This window comes from Pan troglodytes, chromosome 8 (assembly GCF_028858775.2).
Source record: "Pan troglodytes isolate AG18354 chromosome 8, NHGRI_mPanTro3-v2.0_pri, whole genome shotgun sequence".
In the NCBI taxonomy this organism is placed as follows: Eukaryota; Metazoa; Chordata; class Mammalia; order Primates; family Hominidae; genus Pan; species Pan troglodytes.
The window spans coordinates 100,007,639-100,025,539 of NC_072406.2; the positions used below are offsets into that span (position 1 = coordinate 100,007,639).

General features: G+C 36.1%; 1 protein-coding gene across 15 annotated transcripts in view; it reads right to left on the minus strand.

The window, feature by feature from the left end:
* ATAD1 (ATPase family AAA domain containing 1) overlaps positions 1-17,901 on the minus strand; it is an 88,149-nt gene that overhangs the window by 35,066 nt on the left and 35,182 nt on the right. For 10 of the 15 annotated variants that reach the window (XM_063780852.1, XM_016918815.4, XM_009458909.5 and 7 more), the window contains 2 exons: positions 4,381-4,479; positions 2,040-2,160 (listed from right to left, as the gene is read on the minus strand). In XM_063780852.1, coding sequence (XP_063636922.1) covers positions 2,040-2,160; positions 4,381-4,479 — 220 coding nt within the window. Of the gene's footprint in view, positions 1-770; positions 861-2,039; positions 2,161-4,380; positions 4,480-8,906; positions 9,067-9,281; positions 9,434-17,901 lie in introns of those variants that run through there. The other 5 variants (XM_054659758.2, XM_063780858.1, XM_063780857.1 and 2 more) reach the window with 2 other exon arrangements.

A 17,901-nucleotide genomic window follows, 5' to 3' on the forward strand; every position in this document is an offset into this window, starting at 1 on the left:
GTCTAAGGATAACATAAAATTGTCAATAACTCTAACCTAGGTAACCTAGTTCCAGTCCCAAAATGGAACAAACAAGGATGCATCTGATTTTACACTCTGCTTCTATACACCAATATCCAATTTATATTGAGGGTCAAAAAGTAAATTAATGATCTTCAAAACTGTTATTCTTGATTAAAAATTGTCCAGACATAAAGGTGAAAAAGTTCAAATAGCAAAACTTTATATAATCAGAAAATATTCATGTAACTTTTAAATTGGACAATGCTTTCAAATAAGAAGCAAATTTACATATAACTTTTGAAGTATTCCCTGCATAATTTGGTATCCACTCTGCTAAATGGGTCTTTAAACCAAGTCCAACTGGAGAAATCACCCAATTACCTGGTCTAAGATAACACTATAAAAAAAGAAGCTTTCTCCAACAGCATATAAAAGGTATTTTACTTTCCTAAATTCACTAGCATTGTCAAATTGAGAACTAAAAATGCAGAAAAGTCATTTTTTGTTCAGACTACAAATAACCTGGAAGAGGGTAGTAAAGACTTAACTAATCCAACTATAGCCATACATTTTTGATCTGGGCTCAAATAATCATTCAAAGGTTTTTTTGGGGCAGGGGGGAAATCACAATAAACTGAGTGTTTTGTTAGGAAAAACTATAAGCAGTGTTGTTATTTCAGAAAACAAAAAGAAATACCTAATAGCTTTGTTGTTTTAATAATAAAAGAACATGTCATTTTTGCTGTTAACTGTCATCCTCCACTTACCAGAAACAAAAATTATGTAGTTCATAAAAATGCACAGGTACAGGCTTCAGTTACCTTTGATATGTAAATTAATGCACTTTATTGATATAGCTGCAAATTTAGAAAGATTATAAGCATTATAATTTAAACATACATAATGCTATTTTGATATTTTTAAAGATCCACTTTTTTGAAAAATCAATGTGACTAATAATTTAAGTCTTGACTAACAACATATCAAACCCATATAGTTTTGGCAATGCATTAGATAAGAGTTTCTGCTAGATGAAAATAAGCTATCTCGTGAAATTTGGATCTGAACGCCATAGTAACACACACATATATCTCTCACTGTAAATTATTTACACTCCATCCGAATCACCTTTAACAAGCCTTAAGCATGACAGAAATATTTGCACTAGCTGGGCACAATGGCTCATGCCTGTAATCCCAGCACTCTAGGAGGCCAACGCAGGTGAAGAACTTGAACTCAGGAGTTCAAGACCAGCCTGAGCAACATGGTGAAACACCATCATTACCAAAAATATAAAAAAAGAGCCAGGCGTAGTGGCACATGCCTGTGGTCCCAGCTACTCAGGAGGCTCAGGTGGGAGGATCACTTGAGCCTGGGAGGCGGAAGTTGCAGTGAGCCAAGATCATGCCACTGCATTTCAACTTGGGTGACACAGTGAGACCCCATCTCAAAAAGAAAAGAAAAGAGAGAAAAGAAAAAAAGAAAGATTTGAATGAACAAGAATTACACTTAATGATGCAGTTATGAGCATATTCAATTCTTGAGTTCCAAGACTTTCAAAGTGATTTTGAATAAGCAAACATCTCCATCAAAGTTAAATATTTAATTTCTAGTTCATCTGCAGATAAATATTTCCTGAAAAAGAATCATTACATTCTAAAAATAAGATCGTTGGAGCTGTGAAACAAGAAAAAAATGTCTTGGCTTGAAAACAAAACAAAACAAAACAAAAAACTTGTATTATGACTTTGAATCTTTCTTTAATCTTGATTTTCCAAATTTTAATTTACTTGGAAGTAAGAGAAAAGAAATTGAAGGAGATTATTTTAACAAGTATTTTAACATGTAAATACAGGGAAAAAGTTTATCTCAATTTCAGAAGCTGAAGAATGAGCAATTATTTTAAGAAACTGTTCACCTAGATCTCAGCATCCTCTTGAGAATCTGATTTCACAAAAACTAGTTCTACAATGGCAGAAAGTTTCAATGTTTTCTAGGATTTTAATGCTTTAGGTGAATATATACCTTTACCATACCTTTTGGAGGCTGCAGAAGCCTGGAATTCTCAAACAAATGTTTCTTTTTGATAGGTAAGATGACTGTGTCTTTCAGATCCGTAATGACATCATCTAAACCTGCTATATCACTCCAAGTAACCTGGCAAAAGTTAAGGTCAACATGAATTTTACTACAAATGTACACTCACTAAAGTAAAAAGAACGCTCCCAAAATTACAAATGTTAATCTGATGATTATACATAACTAAGTTAAAATCATATATTAACATAAGTAAAGACTTTTCCAAGCAGTAATGAAATAAACTGCTATGAAACTGGAAAAAGGAATTTAATAGTCAACTATCTACTATTAAAAATCTGTAAGTCAGGTACTCAAAAATCTGCAAGGGTCTAATAAGCTAAATTCATTCCACTTGTAAGGAGGAAATACTCTGCCGCAAGAATACTGAGAACCAGCTGAGACATAATTTAGCACTGGCTGATGGGAAAGAGCTCATCAGGAATGTACCTATTTTATACAGGATGTTGTCAAGCATCACAGAAATTAATTTTAGAAATAAGGTCTTACAAAACATAGCTTCTGAATTTTATCCATCAAAAGTAAACCTATGGACCAGGCGTGGTCGCTCATGCCTGTAATCCAGCGCTTTGGGAGGCCAAGGTGAGCGGATCACTTGAGGTCAGGAGTTCAGGACCAGCCTGGCCAACATGGTGAAACTCCGTCTCTACTAAAATTACAAAAAAAAAAAAAAAATTAACCAGGTGTAGTGGTGTGTGCCTGTAGTCCCAGCTACTTGGGAGGCTGAGGCAGGAGAATTGCCAGAACCTGGGAGGCGGAGGTTACAGTGAGCCAAGATCATGCCACTGCACTCCATCCTAGGTGACAGAGTGAGACTCTGTCTCAAAAAAAAAAAAAAAAAAAAAATTACATCTATGTTAAAACTTAAGGAAGTATCTTTATAAATAAAAACAGGGCATACATATTTTCAAAATAGACAAGAAAAACCTGATTCAACTTGTCCTGAAAGGACTGGCACTTGTCCTGAAAGGAGCTGGAGTTGGGGCCAATCAGAAGCAATACTTTACAATAGATTCATTTCCTTCAAAATGTAAAAAAAAATGATAAAAAGGGAAGGTGCAAACCAGCAGCCAGATCTGAAAAAAAAAATAACTTTCATTGTAACAGCAACAAAAAACTAAGTCTGTTAGTACAGATTTATTCAGAAATTAATATAGGCAGGGTTCCAAGAAGGTACCATTGTAAATCTATAAACCAAATTCAAATGCAGGCTTAATTCTAGGGTGTGTGTATGTCTCTGTATACACAGATATTAAGACATTGCAGACTTTCATTTTCTAGATATGGAGATGGGACTATTTCATTCTACTTATTTATAGCAATATAACATTAATGTATTAGGCAAATATTTTCTATTTATAGAATTTATAAATGTATACTTATTGTTACAAAATATTGATATAGGATCTTATACATTACATCAATCTCATCCTCAAAATAATCCTTATGAAGTAGGTAAAGCAGGTATTATTATCTCTAGATTATACATGAGGGAACTGAGACTCAAAGAGGAAATCATTTGCCAAGGCCATTAATGGAAAACCTGGGATTTAGTATCCTGTGTTATCATACCATATTATGAAAATTTAGGTTTAAACTCTATAAAACAAAAATCCACATGACTTAAAGCAGTACGCTTTATACACCACAAAGGCAAATACATAAAAGTTTTACTAAACAAACGTGTACAGAAAAGAGTTAACAAAGTAGGCCTGAGACTGTTGTCCTTAGAAAGGCATATTTGCAAGATTGGCCCTTGGCTGGCATGTGGGAACTTAGATTTCAGAAGAGTGCCACAATTTCTTGACAAGAACAGCTCACTGTGCCTAAACTGTTTGTGCAAACAATATGGTTTATGGTGAAACATCCATTTTCCTTCTGGGAGTCTAGAATTTTGGTACATTTAAGGGAAGAGGAAAGCTATATAACCAGCCCCCAATAAATATGTTGGGGACTGAGTCTCCCGTGAGCTTTCCTGGTGACAACACTGCACATGTGTTGTCAGAACTTGATGCACTAATTAAGCACTGTGTGACTCCACTTGGAATCTTGTGCCTGGCTTCCTTCAGACTTCATCCCATGCCCCCTTCCCTTTGCTGATTTTGCTTTGTATCTTTTCAGTGTAATAAATCATATACAGGAATACAACTATATGCCGAGTCTTATGATTCAGCCTAGAGAATCAAAGAACCCGGCCGTGATCTTTAAGACCCCTGACACAAAATGCTAGAACCCACCCCCACCTCTAAAAAAATCTTAAATAAGATTAAAGATACATACATGCATATTAAGAGGGTCTACAAGATGAGCAGCAATACTCATTTCATATTCTGAGAGCTTCACATTTTTCACTCCAATTTGCTTCATTAGTTTTTCTGCCTAGAACGAAAAGAACAAGCAACCTGCTTTGATTTGATATTTAGATACTGGCACTTCGAAATAGATATATGTGAAGTCTAAAGAGCAATGAATAGATATACAAGAAATTTCCAAGGATATTCTAGGCCCCTTGATCTTAGCCTTCTCCATTGTGAGCCCTCAGGTAACGATTTGAGGCTCTAATCCACTGAAATCAGGGAAATTTAACCACCTTTCAGGAAGTGAGAAAATAGGGTATGTGACTGAAGAGATCTTACACTTCCAAGAGGGGCTCCCATTGTTTCAATGAGACTCTAGGATACAGCTTAGTTTCTCATTCCTAACAGGACTATCATGACTGGCAAAGGTGAAATCTCAAGAGGAAAGACAGAGGAGTTAAGGAGGGCAAGAAATGTATAACTGAAGTTTCTTTAAACTGAGTATCTGAAACAGATGTCCAACTTCCTTCAAATTAATCCAGGTATCTACAATAGATGGCCACACATATCCCATTTTAAATTGCTCTGTTATGCTGTCCCTTTTAGGTAGAAGACAATTCTTGGGACTAGGCAACCAGAGTTATAATAAAAATAACTCTAAATTAGAAGTATATATGTGTATACTCTCAAAGCAGGGCACAACCAGCATTAAACCTATGAGTTCTAGCAATACAACAAAGCTTTCAATTAAAATAAAGATAATGAAAAACATTTACTGAGTGTGCCAAATATTATGCCAAAATACAGTAAAAGGATTAACTTATTGAATCCTAAGAGCCAATACTATGAGATAGTCATAATATTTTCCCAATCACAGAAAAAGAAACTGAAGTTTAGCATGATTAAGTAATTTGCCTTTGGTTAAAAGTTAGCCAAGAGAAGAAACAAGATATGAATTCAAGGAGTCCAACACTAGAGTCCATACTTGACTACCACACATATTTGCCCTGATTTCTTCCATTTTAAGACTGGAGTTTATAACCATGAAAGAGTCTTTAAAAATCTATACATAACAAATTCAAATTTCAATTAAGTGAACATTTTAGAAATGAAGGGACTCTGGTAAATCATGTTTACCTAAGTTTTGGTTATTACATTTTCCTAAAATGCTTTTGATTATATAGAATCTTGCTGTCTATCCAGGGTTATGACTGCTCTAAAAGGAAATTCACATCACACAGCATTTTAGTTATAGAATAGCTAGGAGGTTAGGATAAATGTGTTTAATAGCTTTAAAAAAAAAAAGTACTATGGGGGCCAGGAATGGGGGCTCCCAGCACTTTGGAAGGCTGAGTTGGGAGGATTGCTTGAACCCAGGAGTTCGAGACCAGCCTGGGCAACACAGACGCTATCTCTACAAAAAATCAAAACTTAGCTGTATGTGGTAGTACACGCCTGTAGTCCTAGCTACTCTGGAGGCTGAGGGAGGAGGATTACTTGAGCCTGGGAGATCAAGACTGCAGTGAGCCATAATCATGCCACTGCATTCCAGCCTGGACAAGAGACAAATCTTGTCTCATAAGAATTTTTAAAAAGTGCTATGAACCACATCACATAATCAAACAGGATACATCTCCTGTTTATCTTGCCCCTGTAAAGTCACTGAATCAATAGATAATCTTTTGTAGATTCCTTTGTCACTTGTAAATACCTTCTCTTTTACTGCCATAAGTCGTTTACATGTCAGTTAAAAAAGGTATCCTATTTTAGCATCTGAATAACATTTACTCTTCATTTTCATTATGCTACAGTAAATGTGAAACCCTCCCACATGTGTTCTTTTTAAGCAACGCTCGAAGACAGTGGTTTTCCCAGGGGACATTTGGCAAAGGCTGGAAATACTTCTGGTTGTCACACTTGGGGGTAGGGTGATACCAGCATCTAGTCAGTAGAGGTAGAGATGCCACTGAACATTCTACAAGGCACAGGACAGCCTCCCTTTCCCCATCCCAAATAATTATTGGCCCAAAATGTCAACAATGCCTGATATGAGAAACCCTGTTTTATTCCCTATTAGCTAGTTGCCCTGAAAATTTTACTCTATGCCTAACTAAAGCTTTTAAAATTGCCTCTTGATTTAAAGAATAGCCTTTATTTCTATCTGGAACTTCCTAAATAAAAAATGACAAATGAATAATGTTTAGTTTACACAGAGACAGAAAATTTTATCTTTTCAAGTTTACCTAAGATCTCTTTCCTGCAACAGCAGTCCCACTTTAACAATCTCTTCAGATTGTATTCACAATATATCATTAAAAGAAAAGGGAAAAGGAACTAATGGTTTTATTGAGCACCTACCATATCTAGCACTGTGCTAGGTAATTTACAATCAACCCTTAAAATTAACCTGAGAAGTAACTATTATTATCCTTATTATTTAGATGAGAAATTTACAGGTCAGAGAAATTAAAAGAAATGTCAGGATTATACAGCTAGGAAGTGACATTAACAGAGCTCAAATACTGATTTGTCTAATTTTGAATCCCATATTTTGCTGAAACACTAATATTCTTCATTTGGGAGAGCAGAACATGGCTGGCAAATAAATGGAACACACCAAAAAACACACCAAAACTGCCACCAAACAAACTGTGTCCCAGGAAGAAGTTATACAATTGCCTAGTTTTGACACTTTTAAGTGAGCCACTAGATAAGCAGAAAAACAAAATTATGATTGGACTACTGTAAAAATGGCTTATGTTTATGCATACTTTCTTGTTTACAGCTTAATGAAAGTTATATTTTCTGATCACCATGGTTTGCTTGTTTTTTTTTTTTTTTAAAGTAGGTCTCTCCAAGTGGTTGTTGTTTCTGTGGAGGGAAAATGAGTTGGATGGGGAGTGTGTGGGGGCCAAAAGAAGGAGGAAAACTTACTTTTTACTGTATACCCATATTTTTTTGACTGTTCCAAATGATTTTCTACCCTTTCACACTATTTTTTACCCTTTCATGCTATTTCATTTTTTTCTCCATGTAAAGTATTATTTTTTCAAAAAGATTAAGAAGTGGAATAGGAAATATTAAACTAATATTTTTGCCTGGAGTAGGGAAGGCAGAAATGGGTACAAGCAGCGCAAAGAAAATACTTATGAGTTAACACTCATTTCATTCAGGTTCTAAAGATTCATAAAATTGTCCTTTTGGAAGAATCAGTTTAGAAAGTTGGACATGTCATTAACAAGAGTGAAAAATCAGAGATGAACGAATTAAACTTAAGTTAGAAACAAGGACAACCTCTGATCTTTTTACCAAGGTCACAGCTGAAGTGTTCCAATTTAAGTGTATGCAGACGAATCACTGATATAAAGCTTTTTAAAAATGCATTTAAAAGGGAACTAACAAGGATTCTGAGTATGTAAGTATCTTTATATAATAGATATAATCATTTATTACAAACTTACATTAAAATTCTGGAAAAACATCTTCTACACATGTGGAAACAGTGATCCTCTTTTAGGGTTAGTGTACTTATACCTCTTTCCTCTCATTTTACCATTATGTATTCTGAAAGTTCTTGGGTAAGATGGCTTTGTACTGTAAAAGGAAAATAAATCTTGGGGGCCCCAAATCACTAAGCTAAAGGGAAAAGTGAAGCTGGGAACTGCTTAGGGCAAACCTGCCTCCCATTCTATTCAAAGTCACCCCTCTGGCTCACTGGGATAAATGTATATCTTACTGCCTCCGTTAGAGAAGCTAGTAAGAAATTCAAAAGAATGCAATCATTTGCCTCTTATCTACCTATGACCTGGAAGCCCCCTCCCTGCTTCAAGTTGTCCTGCCTTTGTTTCCAGTTCCGGACAGAACCCAATGTTCATCTTACATATGTTGACTGATGTTTCGTGTCTCCCTAAAATGTATAAAACCAAACTGTTCTCTGACCACTTTGGGCACATGTCTCAGGACCTCCTGCGGCTGTGTCATGGGCCCGTGTACTCAACCTTGGCAAAATAAACTTTCTAAATTAACTGAGACCTGTCTCAGATATGTGGGGTTCACATTTTGGTGACCATGAAGGGATTCTGAGTGGAGGTGCCCCTGATCTTTGACAAATATCCTATCGGAGCTTGACACCAGCATGAGCTAACTTTACGGCTCAAACCGATAGTACTATTTGCTGATGTCTGTGAGTATCCCCTCCAGATAACACCTGATCTCCCAAAATTTGGTGGAGACCTAAAGTTTATTTTGCAATACAACTCCCTTTTTTTGGAGTTTCACTTGCTTCCAACAAGGAAAGCAAGATTTCCTGCTTACATAGCGATGGACAGAAGGTAACTCCTTTACAGAGTTTGGGCTCACTCCTAGCAGGGAAGATGAGTTTGACTTTTTTCCTGCTTCTAGGATGTAGAGAGCAGTCTTCAGCCTGAGACCTATCCCTGGGTAAGTAGCTGAATTGGGGTTTTGTCTTGGCTAAAGTTTAACAACTAGCTGGTCTTAATTTCTCCTTACCATTAGCGCAGTCAGTGATCATATTGTTGGGTTTTTTGTTGTTTGTTTGTTCTGGTCTTTCTCCCATCAGATTTGACAAACTCTACTTGACTTGGTCAAATCTGAGAATTCCAAATTATGGGTAACAAAACCTCTCTAATATGGCTAAAATTCCTCGCAGCTGCAAAAGAGGAAAGAAAAAAAAACAAAAACAAAAATCCATGCGCTTGGTTTCTGTGTTTGCTTACTGTCTTAAAAAAACAAATGTTCTTTCATTTACTTTTCTTCCACCCTATACCTCCTTCCCCCTTTGCCATCTGTAGTACCAAAAAATCTAGAGAAGTTTTCTAATGACTTGAACCCATTAAAAGAATTCAGAACAAAGACACCACTCACCCCTTTTAGAGTGTTCTGTTTTCCTTGTGGAGTTTCAAGAGTCATGGGCAGATTCTTCTTAAGTCTAAACCTCTGTTTCCATATTATTCCATGACCTGACTTCTTTGGCTTGGGGGTACCAGAGATTATCTTGTACCACGAGAGGATTTGACCTTGGTGTGTGTAATGGTGAATGAGAGCTACAAGTTAGGGGTGGCTGAGCACAGTTTACAGGAAGTGGTCTTGGCTGTTTTTTCTCCTACGAAGTTGTTAAGGATCCTGATTCTACTTCAGAGATGCATTCTAAAGGGTCTTCTCTATTGCCTTTTCTACCAAAATTAATCTGTTTGGCTTTTCTGCGCACATTTGTGTGAGGAACTGAACTGTTGTTTTTGCAGGTAAATGACAGATTGAGTTTTCTCAGCTCCAAAGAGAAAGGGTGTTTTGCTCCCCCCAGCCAAAAGGTGCCCCTGGGTGACCGGGGGCCTAATGGGAGTGTACAGGGGGTTAACCTCCCTCGACGTGCAGTGGCCTTACAAGAAAATCCCCAACAAAAATTAATTTTTAAAAAGGCTTGTCCAGGAAACACACATAAGTCCTGATCATCCCATGTTTTGAGCCCTCTCAGAGGTCATGGACCTCTGGAGAGAGAAACCAAGACATGTAAGAGGGCGGAAACAACTCAGTGGTGACACACTGTGGAGTCCTGCCCACAAGCAGCACACATCCATCCACACATAAAAACCCTAGGCCACAGCTCAGTTCCTCCTTTTAAGAAAAAGTGGGAAACGTTCTAAGAATGAGGAGAATGATCCCCTTTCAAGCACTCCGTAGGTTTTATGGCACCACTACTTGCCAGAGTTTATGTAAAACGGAAGTAACATGGTCTTTGTGCACATTTACATTAAAGAAAAAGAACCCTAAGGTCGACCTACAAACTACAGAGTTGCTACGTTCTCTTTCTGTGTCTTTCATTTCTGGCTGCTTTGAATCTGCTGTTATTTTTCTACTAAGATAAAAACCACTGTTTGGATCTAACAGGTTTTTTGTTTTTTTTTTTTTTGCAAGCCAGTGAATTTGTATTTATCTCATGGCTAAAGTTCCAAAGTAAAAGCTATAGGATGTGTGTGTGTGTGTGTGTGTGTGTGTGTGTGTGTGTGTATTTAAAATGCCTTTAAAATTTCCATAGCTTTATGTTTAATTGGCAATTAAATCCATTTTAATTTCCCTCTTAGCACACTAGACGTTTTCTTTCCATACTTTATGGTGTAAATTTTGCTATCTGATTTTCACCTGAGTTGTTTCCTTTAACATGCAAATTAAAGGCTATTTAGCTGACAACTGCCTAGGGTAGTGAAAAAGGTTATTAAGAATTTGAAGTCTATGGTAGGAAAATAAAATTTTTATGAATCTATAATATGTACTTCTATCAGCATGCCTAATATGTCTATGTATTTATGTGTTGTGTACACAATGTTTCACTACTGAAAATATATAAAAGAGCTCTAACTAATTGGCTTAAGAAAATAAAAGTGCTTGAATCAAATACTTCATCACGAAAAAAGAGAAGACTCGTCAAATGCTTTTTCAAGTTTACATAATTTAATAAAATCTTTAATAAATAAGCTAGCTTTAAAATTACTGGTAAAATAATATTAGAAATATCTTAAGAATTGCCAAAATATATTTTTGTTTGCATTTATTAATCAAGCAATTTCATACTTATCCCTGCAAAATACTATTAAGGTGTCAAAATTTGGCATAGGGATTAAAAACCATAAATCCAGCCCCAAACAGAATGATCTTTGCTTGCGTAATTGTTAATAAATAAGACATTGATATTGGTTTAATGAAAATAGCTACATCTTGAAGTTAGTAAGATTATCATAACTTCTAATCTTGTGGCTTTAGGCAGTCTAGACCATAGGCAGTAAGGTTTGTTTTGGGAAAAGGCTGTTATTGCCTTTGTTTCAAAGCTAAACTATAAACCAAGTTCCTCCCGAAGTTAGTTCAGCCTATGCCCAGGAATGAATGAGGACAGCTTGGAGGTTAGAAGCAAGATGGGGTGAGTTAGGTCAGATCTTTTTCACTGTCTCAGTTATGATTTTGCAATGGTGGTTCTGTAACTTTAAATGATGACCATTACAGTTTTCATAAATAGTCTAGGTAAACAATTAAAATAATTAGGTAAATGCAATGGGATAATTGTAGACAAACTCATCATAATTTAGAATCTAAAGTTATACTAAAATAATAAATATTTCAATAAAATATATTGTAGAAAAAAAATTTTTTTTTTTAAAAAGTGTGTCCTTTTTAAAAAGGTGAACAATTTTTGTCTAATTCAATGCTTATTTAGGTCATGTATAAAAGAAGGTAAAAGGAACCAGGAAGTAAGAGACATGTAAAGAAAGTTGTAAAAATAAAGAGGGTTGTTTTGGTAAGAAAGCTTGAAAAGAAATAATGAGAAAGACTCTTATATGGTAAATTTAGTCCTACAATAAAATGACTGCTTAAGAAAGAGGATGGTCAGGACAAACCACAGAGTCCAAGCATGTCATGAACGGTCTAAGACACAATAAGAGGATTTAAAAAAAAAAAGAACAAAGAAACTTTTATATAATTAAAGGGAAATTAAAATGGTCTTTCTAGAGATGATTGGACTTGATGTAAAAAAAATTATGTCTATATATATATACACACACACTAAATCACTGGTTAAAACAATGACTTTTCTTAAGTTATTGATTCACGTTTAATAAATTATAAGAGATTTTAATTTTTTTCTAACCCAAACTTCAACTTTTATTGCATCTCACTGTTTTTAGTTTTCTCTCTCCTTTTAAAGGGTGTGAAATTGTAACACTCTCTTTCAACTCATTTCCAGCTCATATAAGTTTTTTTCCTCGAGTTCTGTTTGTTATGGCCTGATGCTAACAATGTTTTCATGAATATCCAAAGGAAATGTTTTCTTCCAACATAATATTCTGGCAGTGCAGGTCTTTTCTGTTGCCTTTTAGTAACTGGTCTAACAGATTTTATGGTTTATTGAAACAATTCTATGCCATTATGATTCAGTTTGGTTTGCTTGGGGAAAAAAGCTGAAATTAAAAAAAAAATTTTAATTAAGGTTATTAACATTCATGTATCTTTCTATATGTTCAAAGTACCTGTGCCATTGAGTTACAAGGCTTTGACTTCTGGGTCTAAAAAGGACACCAAGTCCTACTAAATCATAAACACTGACAGCAATTAAAGCCTCATCTTCAGGCTCTGTAGAAAATGCCAATCAAAATAAACTGTGTTTCTAAAACACAAGGCCAGAAATTAAAGCTATTCAACTCCTCAAGGCCCAGGGACTATCATAGAAGAGGTGGGCATGTGAAATTGGAAGGCCCAATTTTGAGAGAGAAAATAAGTTCAGCTTCTCTATAAATTAATCATTCATATCAAAGGCACACTAATGCAAAACCAACATATGGGCCCCTGTGTCAGATTAACAAGGTTTTGTTGAAGCATTAACTGACTCCTTAATAAAGGTTATAAATGCTGTGAAAGGCTTAAGGAAGTTATATCTTATGGTCAAGATTAAAATTTTGGAGACTGTTTATAAACTTTTAAAAATAAATTGAATTGGCTTCATGCTGTTTTTATTAGGCCTTATCATTTGGAGAATTAAGTCTCCTCTCTCAAAGAATGAAGGTTTTCACCTTTTTCTGAGTTATCACTTTGGTGAAATGAATGACTTATTTTACAATGACCTGTAGTATGAAGTTTTTTAAACCTTTGATATTTGACAAACTTTCCAAAATCAAATGATAAATTATGTCTTTTTTTGACCTAATTAATTCTTTAAGACATTAGGTTCCCTATAAAGTTCAAAAAATGACATAATTTGGCTTATTTAGTAAAAAAAATTACACAGGAAACATTGTCAAATAAGAAATGGTGTTTGGTTTTCTTGGTCTGTATTTGTAGAGATGTTATTAGTATGTGTCCTAAAATTATGAGAAACTCCTATAATTCTGATATGACTTAATGTACATTATCAATAATTATTATAATTATTGTGTGCCACAGAGGTAATAAATTCCCTTGTCAACTGTGTCTTTGACTATGGCTACCCTAAAACTTTTGTCATCCATGGACAATTGTTACCTTCTTTTGGTCCTCTTTAGAAGGTGGTTTTATAATCAGCTATAAAACTCTAACAGGTGCTCTTGAATGCATGTTTCTGATTGGAGATTGTGACATCAAAATAGAAGAAAAACTTTCAGGACTCACAGAGAGCTGGAACATCCATGAATATCAAACAGAACAGGAATTAACTGCATGGACTGAATTAATAGAAGACTGAAGTTATATTTTTGACTTTTTGCTTAAAATGTTGCTGATCCTTTGTTTTGTTTTTTTCAAAGAAACTTTTCTTTTGCACTATTGACAGCTTCTAACAATTCAGTAGACTCCTATGAACAAAATTTGGAGCATATTTGTTTCTCTCTACTTGATTTCTCTAGAATTTGGAAACTATTTGTGAGTATTCTTAACTTATGGCAATACAGTTATTTGCATAAGTGCAATAAGAATCTGTTTTCATTTGTAACAGGACACAATTGGAGAAACTAGTTATTTTACCAACGCTTTGACTGGAATGGTGTGCTTTCCTTTAAGGAATCAAACTTGACTTACAGAGCCAATGAAAGCCCCTTGGGAAAAATGGCTTCACACCTTATCTACACAGTCCCTGTACAGGGTTTCTGACCTGTTGTTAAGTAAAGAATGTCACTTTCTGACAGGCCCAGGAGCCCCAAGTTTATCTTGGAATCAAGAGGAGAGGAATTCACCCAATTCACAGGTATTTGATGGTACAAATCCATGGCTGGGCTTGGCTTTAAAAAAGTCTTACCTGAGATTATTTCTATGGAACAAAGTTCCATCAAAGCCAATTTAAAAGCCTATGTAGGCAGGGTGCAGTGGCTCAGGCCTGTAATCCCAGCACTTTGGGAGGCCAGGGCAGGCAGATCACCCCCGAGATCCCGCCACCGCACTCCAGCCTGGGTGACAGAGCAAGACTATGTCACGAAAAAAAAAAAAAAAAGCCTATGTAACAAAATAATTATTCTTGCTGCACTATATACAAACAATCTGGCCAATTAGAAGAAAGCAAACCAGTCCTACCATAATTTGTCTTTAGTGAAAATGAGAAACTGGAGACAGAGAAATTATGTTTCAAAAACTATAGTATACCTGTTGTTAGATTCTAGTCCTGCCTAATATTTTTCAATTTTTATTATTTTCTATAGTTTAGACAGAATTCAAACTTTTCTTGGCTACAAGTCTTCAAAATAATGTTTTCAATTTCTTTCCCTTCTTTTTCCCCCCATTTTTCCTAATTTGGAGTCACTGAAAACTAAGCTGTGCTTTCTTAATGCCCTAAGAACTGAAGCTAGACACTTAAACTTCAGAAGAAAAGAACAGCAACTTAGTTACATACATAAGCCACTTTAATACCTGCCTACTGACATATGGACTTCAGGTAATGTGGCCTATATAAATTTTCCAGGATTTGTTTTTTGTTTTTTGTTGTTTTTCTCCCTTCCTCCCTGTTTTCTCTTCACAGGACATGAGACTTCACAACCAGCTAAAATTGAGCTTTCCTAATAACTCAGGACCTATCCGTCAAGGAATAAACCATCCTAGCCATGAGAGATCAGACGAAACTTGAGACCAGAGACTCATTTTCTTCTAAATATGCTTTCTCCAAAAGATTTTTAAAAAGGGAGGAAATATGAAAGGAAAATAAATCTTGGAGACCCCAAATCACTAAGCTAAAGGGAAAAGTCAAGCTGGGAATTGCTTAGGGCAAACCTGCCTTCCATTTTATTCAAAGTCACCCCTCTGCTGAGATAAATGCGTATCTGCTTGCCTCTTTTGGAGAGGCTAATCAGAAACTCAAAAGAATGCAACCATTGGTCTCTTATCTACTTATGACCTGGAAGTCTCCTCCCTGCTTCAGGTTGCCTCACCTTTGCTTCCAGCTGGACCGAACCAATGTTCATTTTACATATGCTGACTGACGTCTCATGTATCCCTAAAATGTATAAAACCAAATTGCTCTGAACACCTTGGGCACATGTCATCAGGACCTCCTGAGGCTGTGTCATGGGTGCATGTTCTCAACCTTGGCAAAATAAACTTTGTAAATTAACTGAGACCTGTCTCAGATATTTGCGGTTCGCAGTACTATGGTGCTCTTCTACTATGCTTGTGTAGAAAACAATACTGCAGAGTTTTTTCTCCTCTGATTCCCAGCTCCTATTGCTTTTCTTTCCTCATCACTTCTATCTACTCCCTTACCTATCTAGGCAACACTAACTGCTTGTTCCTTACTGACTCCTATCTCAATTTTATTTACTTCAGCTTCTCAGTCTTATAAGACTCAGCTCCAGTAAACCTTGGGTTTAAAAGCCACTTGACTGGCAATGGAGTTCACAACAGCTTTCTGGGGTTAACAAATGTTAGCTCTTCCAAGTTGGCATTCTGTGATAGCTGCTCTTAAAATTCCTGGCAGTTGAGAGTTCCAAGTTTTTAAAGTTTTTTTCAGTACACTCCTTCACAGAAAACTTCAGCTCTTACTTCTCTCAAAATAACAGAAATAGTTTTCAAGGCTACAGTGTAATGATAGGACTAACAATAGGAAGACGTTAAGTTAAATAATTAATGTCATAGTAAGTCACTTTCTGTGTATAACTCGTGTATGAAATCTTTCCTGGCCCTTGATGACTACTAAACCACAATTTCAAGAAAATTATATAGTCTAATTATTATTATTTTGAGACAGGGTCTTACTCTGTCACCCAGGCTGGAATGCAATGGTGAGATCTCGGCTCACTGCAACCCTCGCCACTAGGGTTCAAGTGATTCTCCTGCCTTAGCCTCCCAAGTAGATGGGACTACAGGCACCCATTACCATGTCCACCTAATTTTTGTATTTTTAGTAGAGACGGGGTTTTGCCATGTTGACCAGGCTGGTCTTGACCTCCTGACCTCAGGTGATCCACCTGCCTCAGCTTCCCAAAGTGCTGGGATTACAGGTACGAGCCACCATGCCCAGCCTATGTAGTCTAATTAATATGCTAAACAAAATACTGTATTTATAAATTCCCAAGACAGTTAACACATATTCATCCTGCACTTTAAATCTATTAAAGTACACATCTCAACTAACTTAACCCACCCTTTCATCAAAAACATAGCTTATCAAAACTCTTCTACTACATCTAAATATGATCCAAGCAGCAGTATGTGCCCAGAAAAATCCCAGTCCCTGTACAACACCATGTTGAAACCATCTCCTCTCTCATTACCAATTAAATCTCCTGCCTTTCACAAACTGAAGGTTTTCCTGGCTTCAAGTCTAGAAATTTACAAATACATTGTTTAATCCAACATAACGGTATACTTCCAGGATACTGTTTCTGATTTGATGCAACTATGTCATCTTCTACCTCTCATCTCAAAACCACATTGCCTTTAAAATCACATGGGGCCCACTGATTATCTGGTATACTCAAAGTGTTCTACATCTAAGCTTTTAGATTCAATCCTCTTTCATTCTGACCACAAAAGTCACACCTTCCTCCTCCCACATTCACACCTGATCCTTGCCTTTAATGTGTATTCTAATTCCTTAATTCTTTTCTATTCTCCAACTAAATTATCTCCCATCTGGTAATACTTAACTTTCTAAATGGCCTGAATCACACAGTCATTACTTCAATGATGTGCTCCTTAGAAATCCTTACACTTCTTGTTATACCAGTCAGCTCCATCCCCAATGCCAATTTAACACTACCATTCACTCTATCTGCCACCAAGTTGCTGAGTAATGCTTGAGAATAGTAACAAAACAATTGAGTTCCCAATAAATTCATGCTTTCTTCAACCATGCCCTAATATTTCAAAATCCACAATGATTTAATCTCATTAAATACTGATCACATATTTACCTAAATAGGCCCCCAACCTCCTCCACTCACTCACTTTTAGTCACAATCTCTCCCCTTCATGCTACTAAAAATAAAACAACTCTACCCTAAAAATGTTCCCATAAATACTAACCCCAACCCCTCCTGATTCTTCTGGGACCTTCCTCCATCTATTAAATATCCTTTTAGGCAGCCCCTCTCTACCTCCTCCTCCTCCACTAACCTTTTCCCTTTTTTTTTTCTTTTCCCCCAACTCTAGAATGACCATGTTCTTTTACCTCAAATTATACTTGCTGCCTCCACCAAATGGAAATTACTCTCTCCAAGCTTAATTTCACTAAATTTACTGATCACTTTCTTAGATCATATTCCTCATGACCTCTTCTTCTCCTTGACCATTCTATAACACGTTTAAAATCAATTCTCTTTTGCAACCTTCTCCTTCTTTGGCTATGGTGACTTTATGCAAGTGATTCCCCAGACAGTGGGAAAGAAGTGAGAAGAGGTATAACCAAATAATCTCTGAGGTTTTAAAAAATTATATTTGCCACCCCACAAACTTCCCCAAATTCTGATTATTTCTTTGCAGAACATAGTGTTTCAGTTGACAATCACTGCCACAGTGAACCACTATGACTGTCTGCAGTACTCTG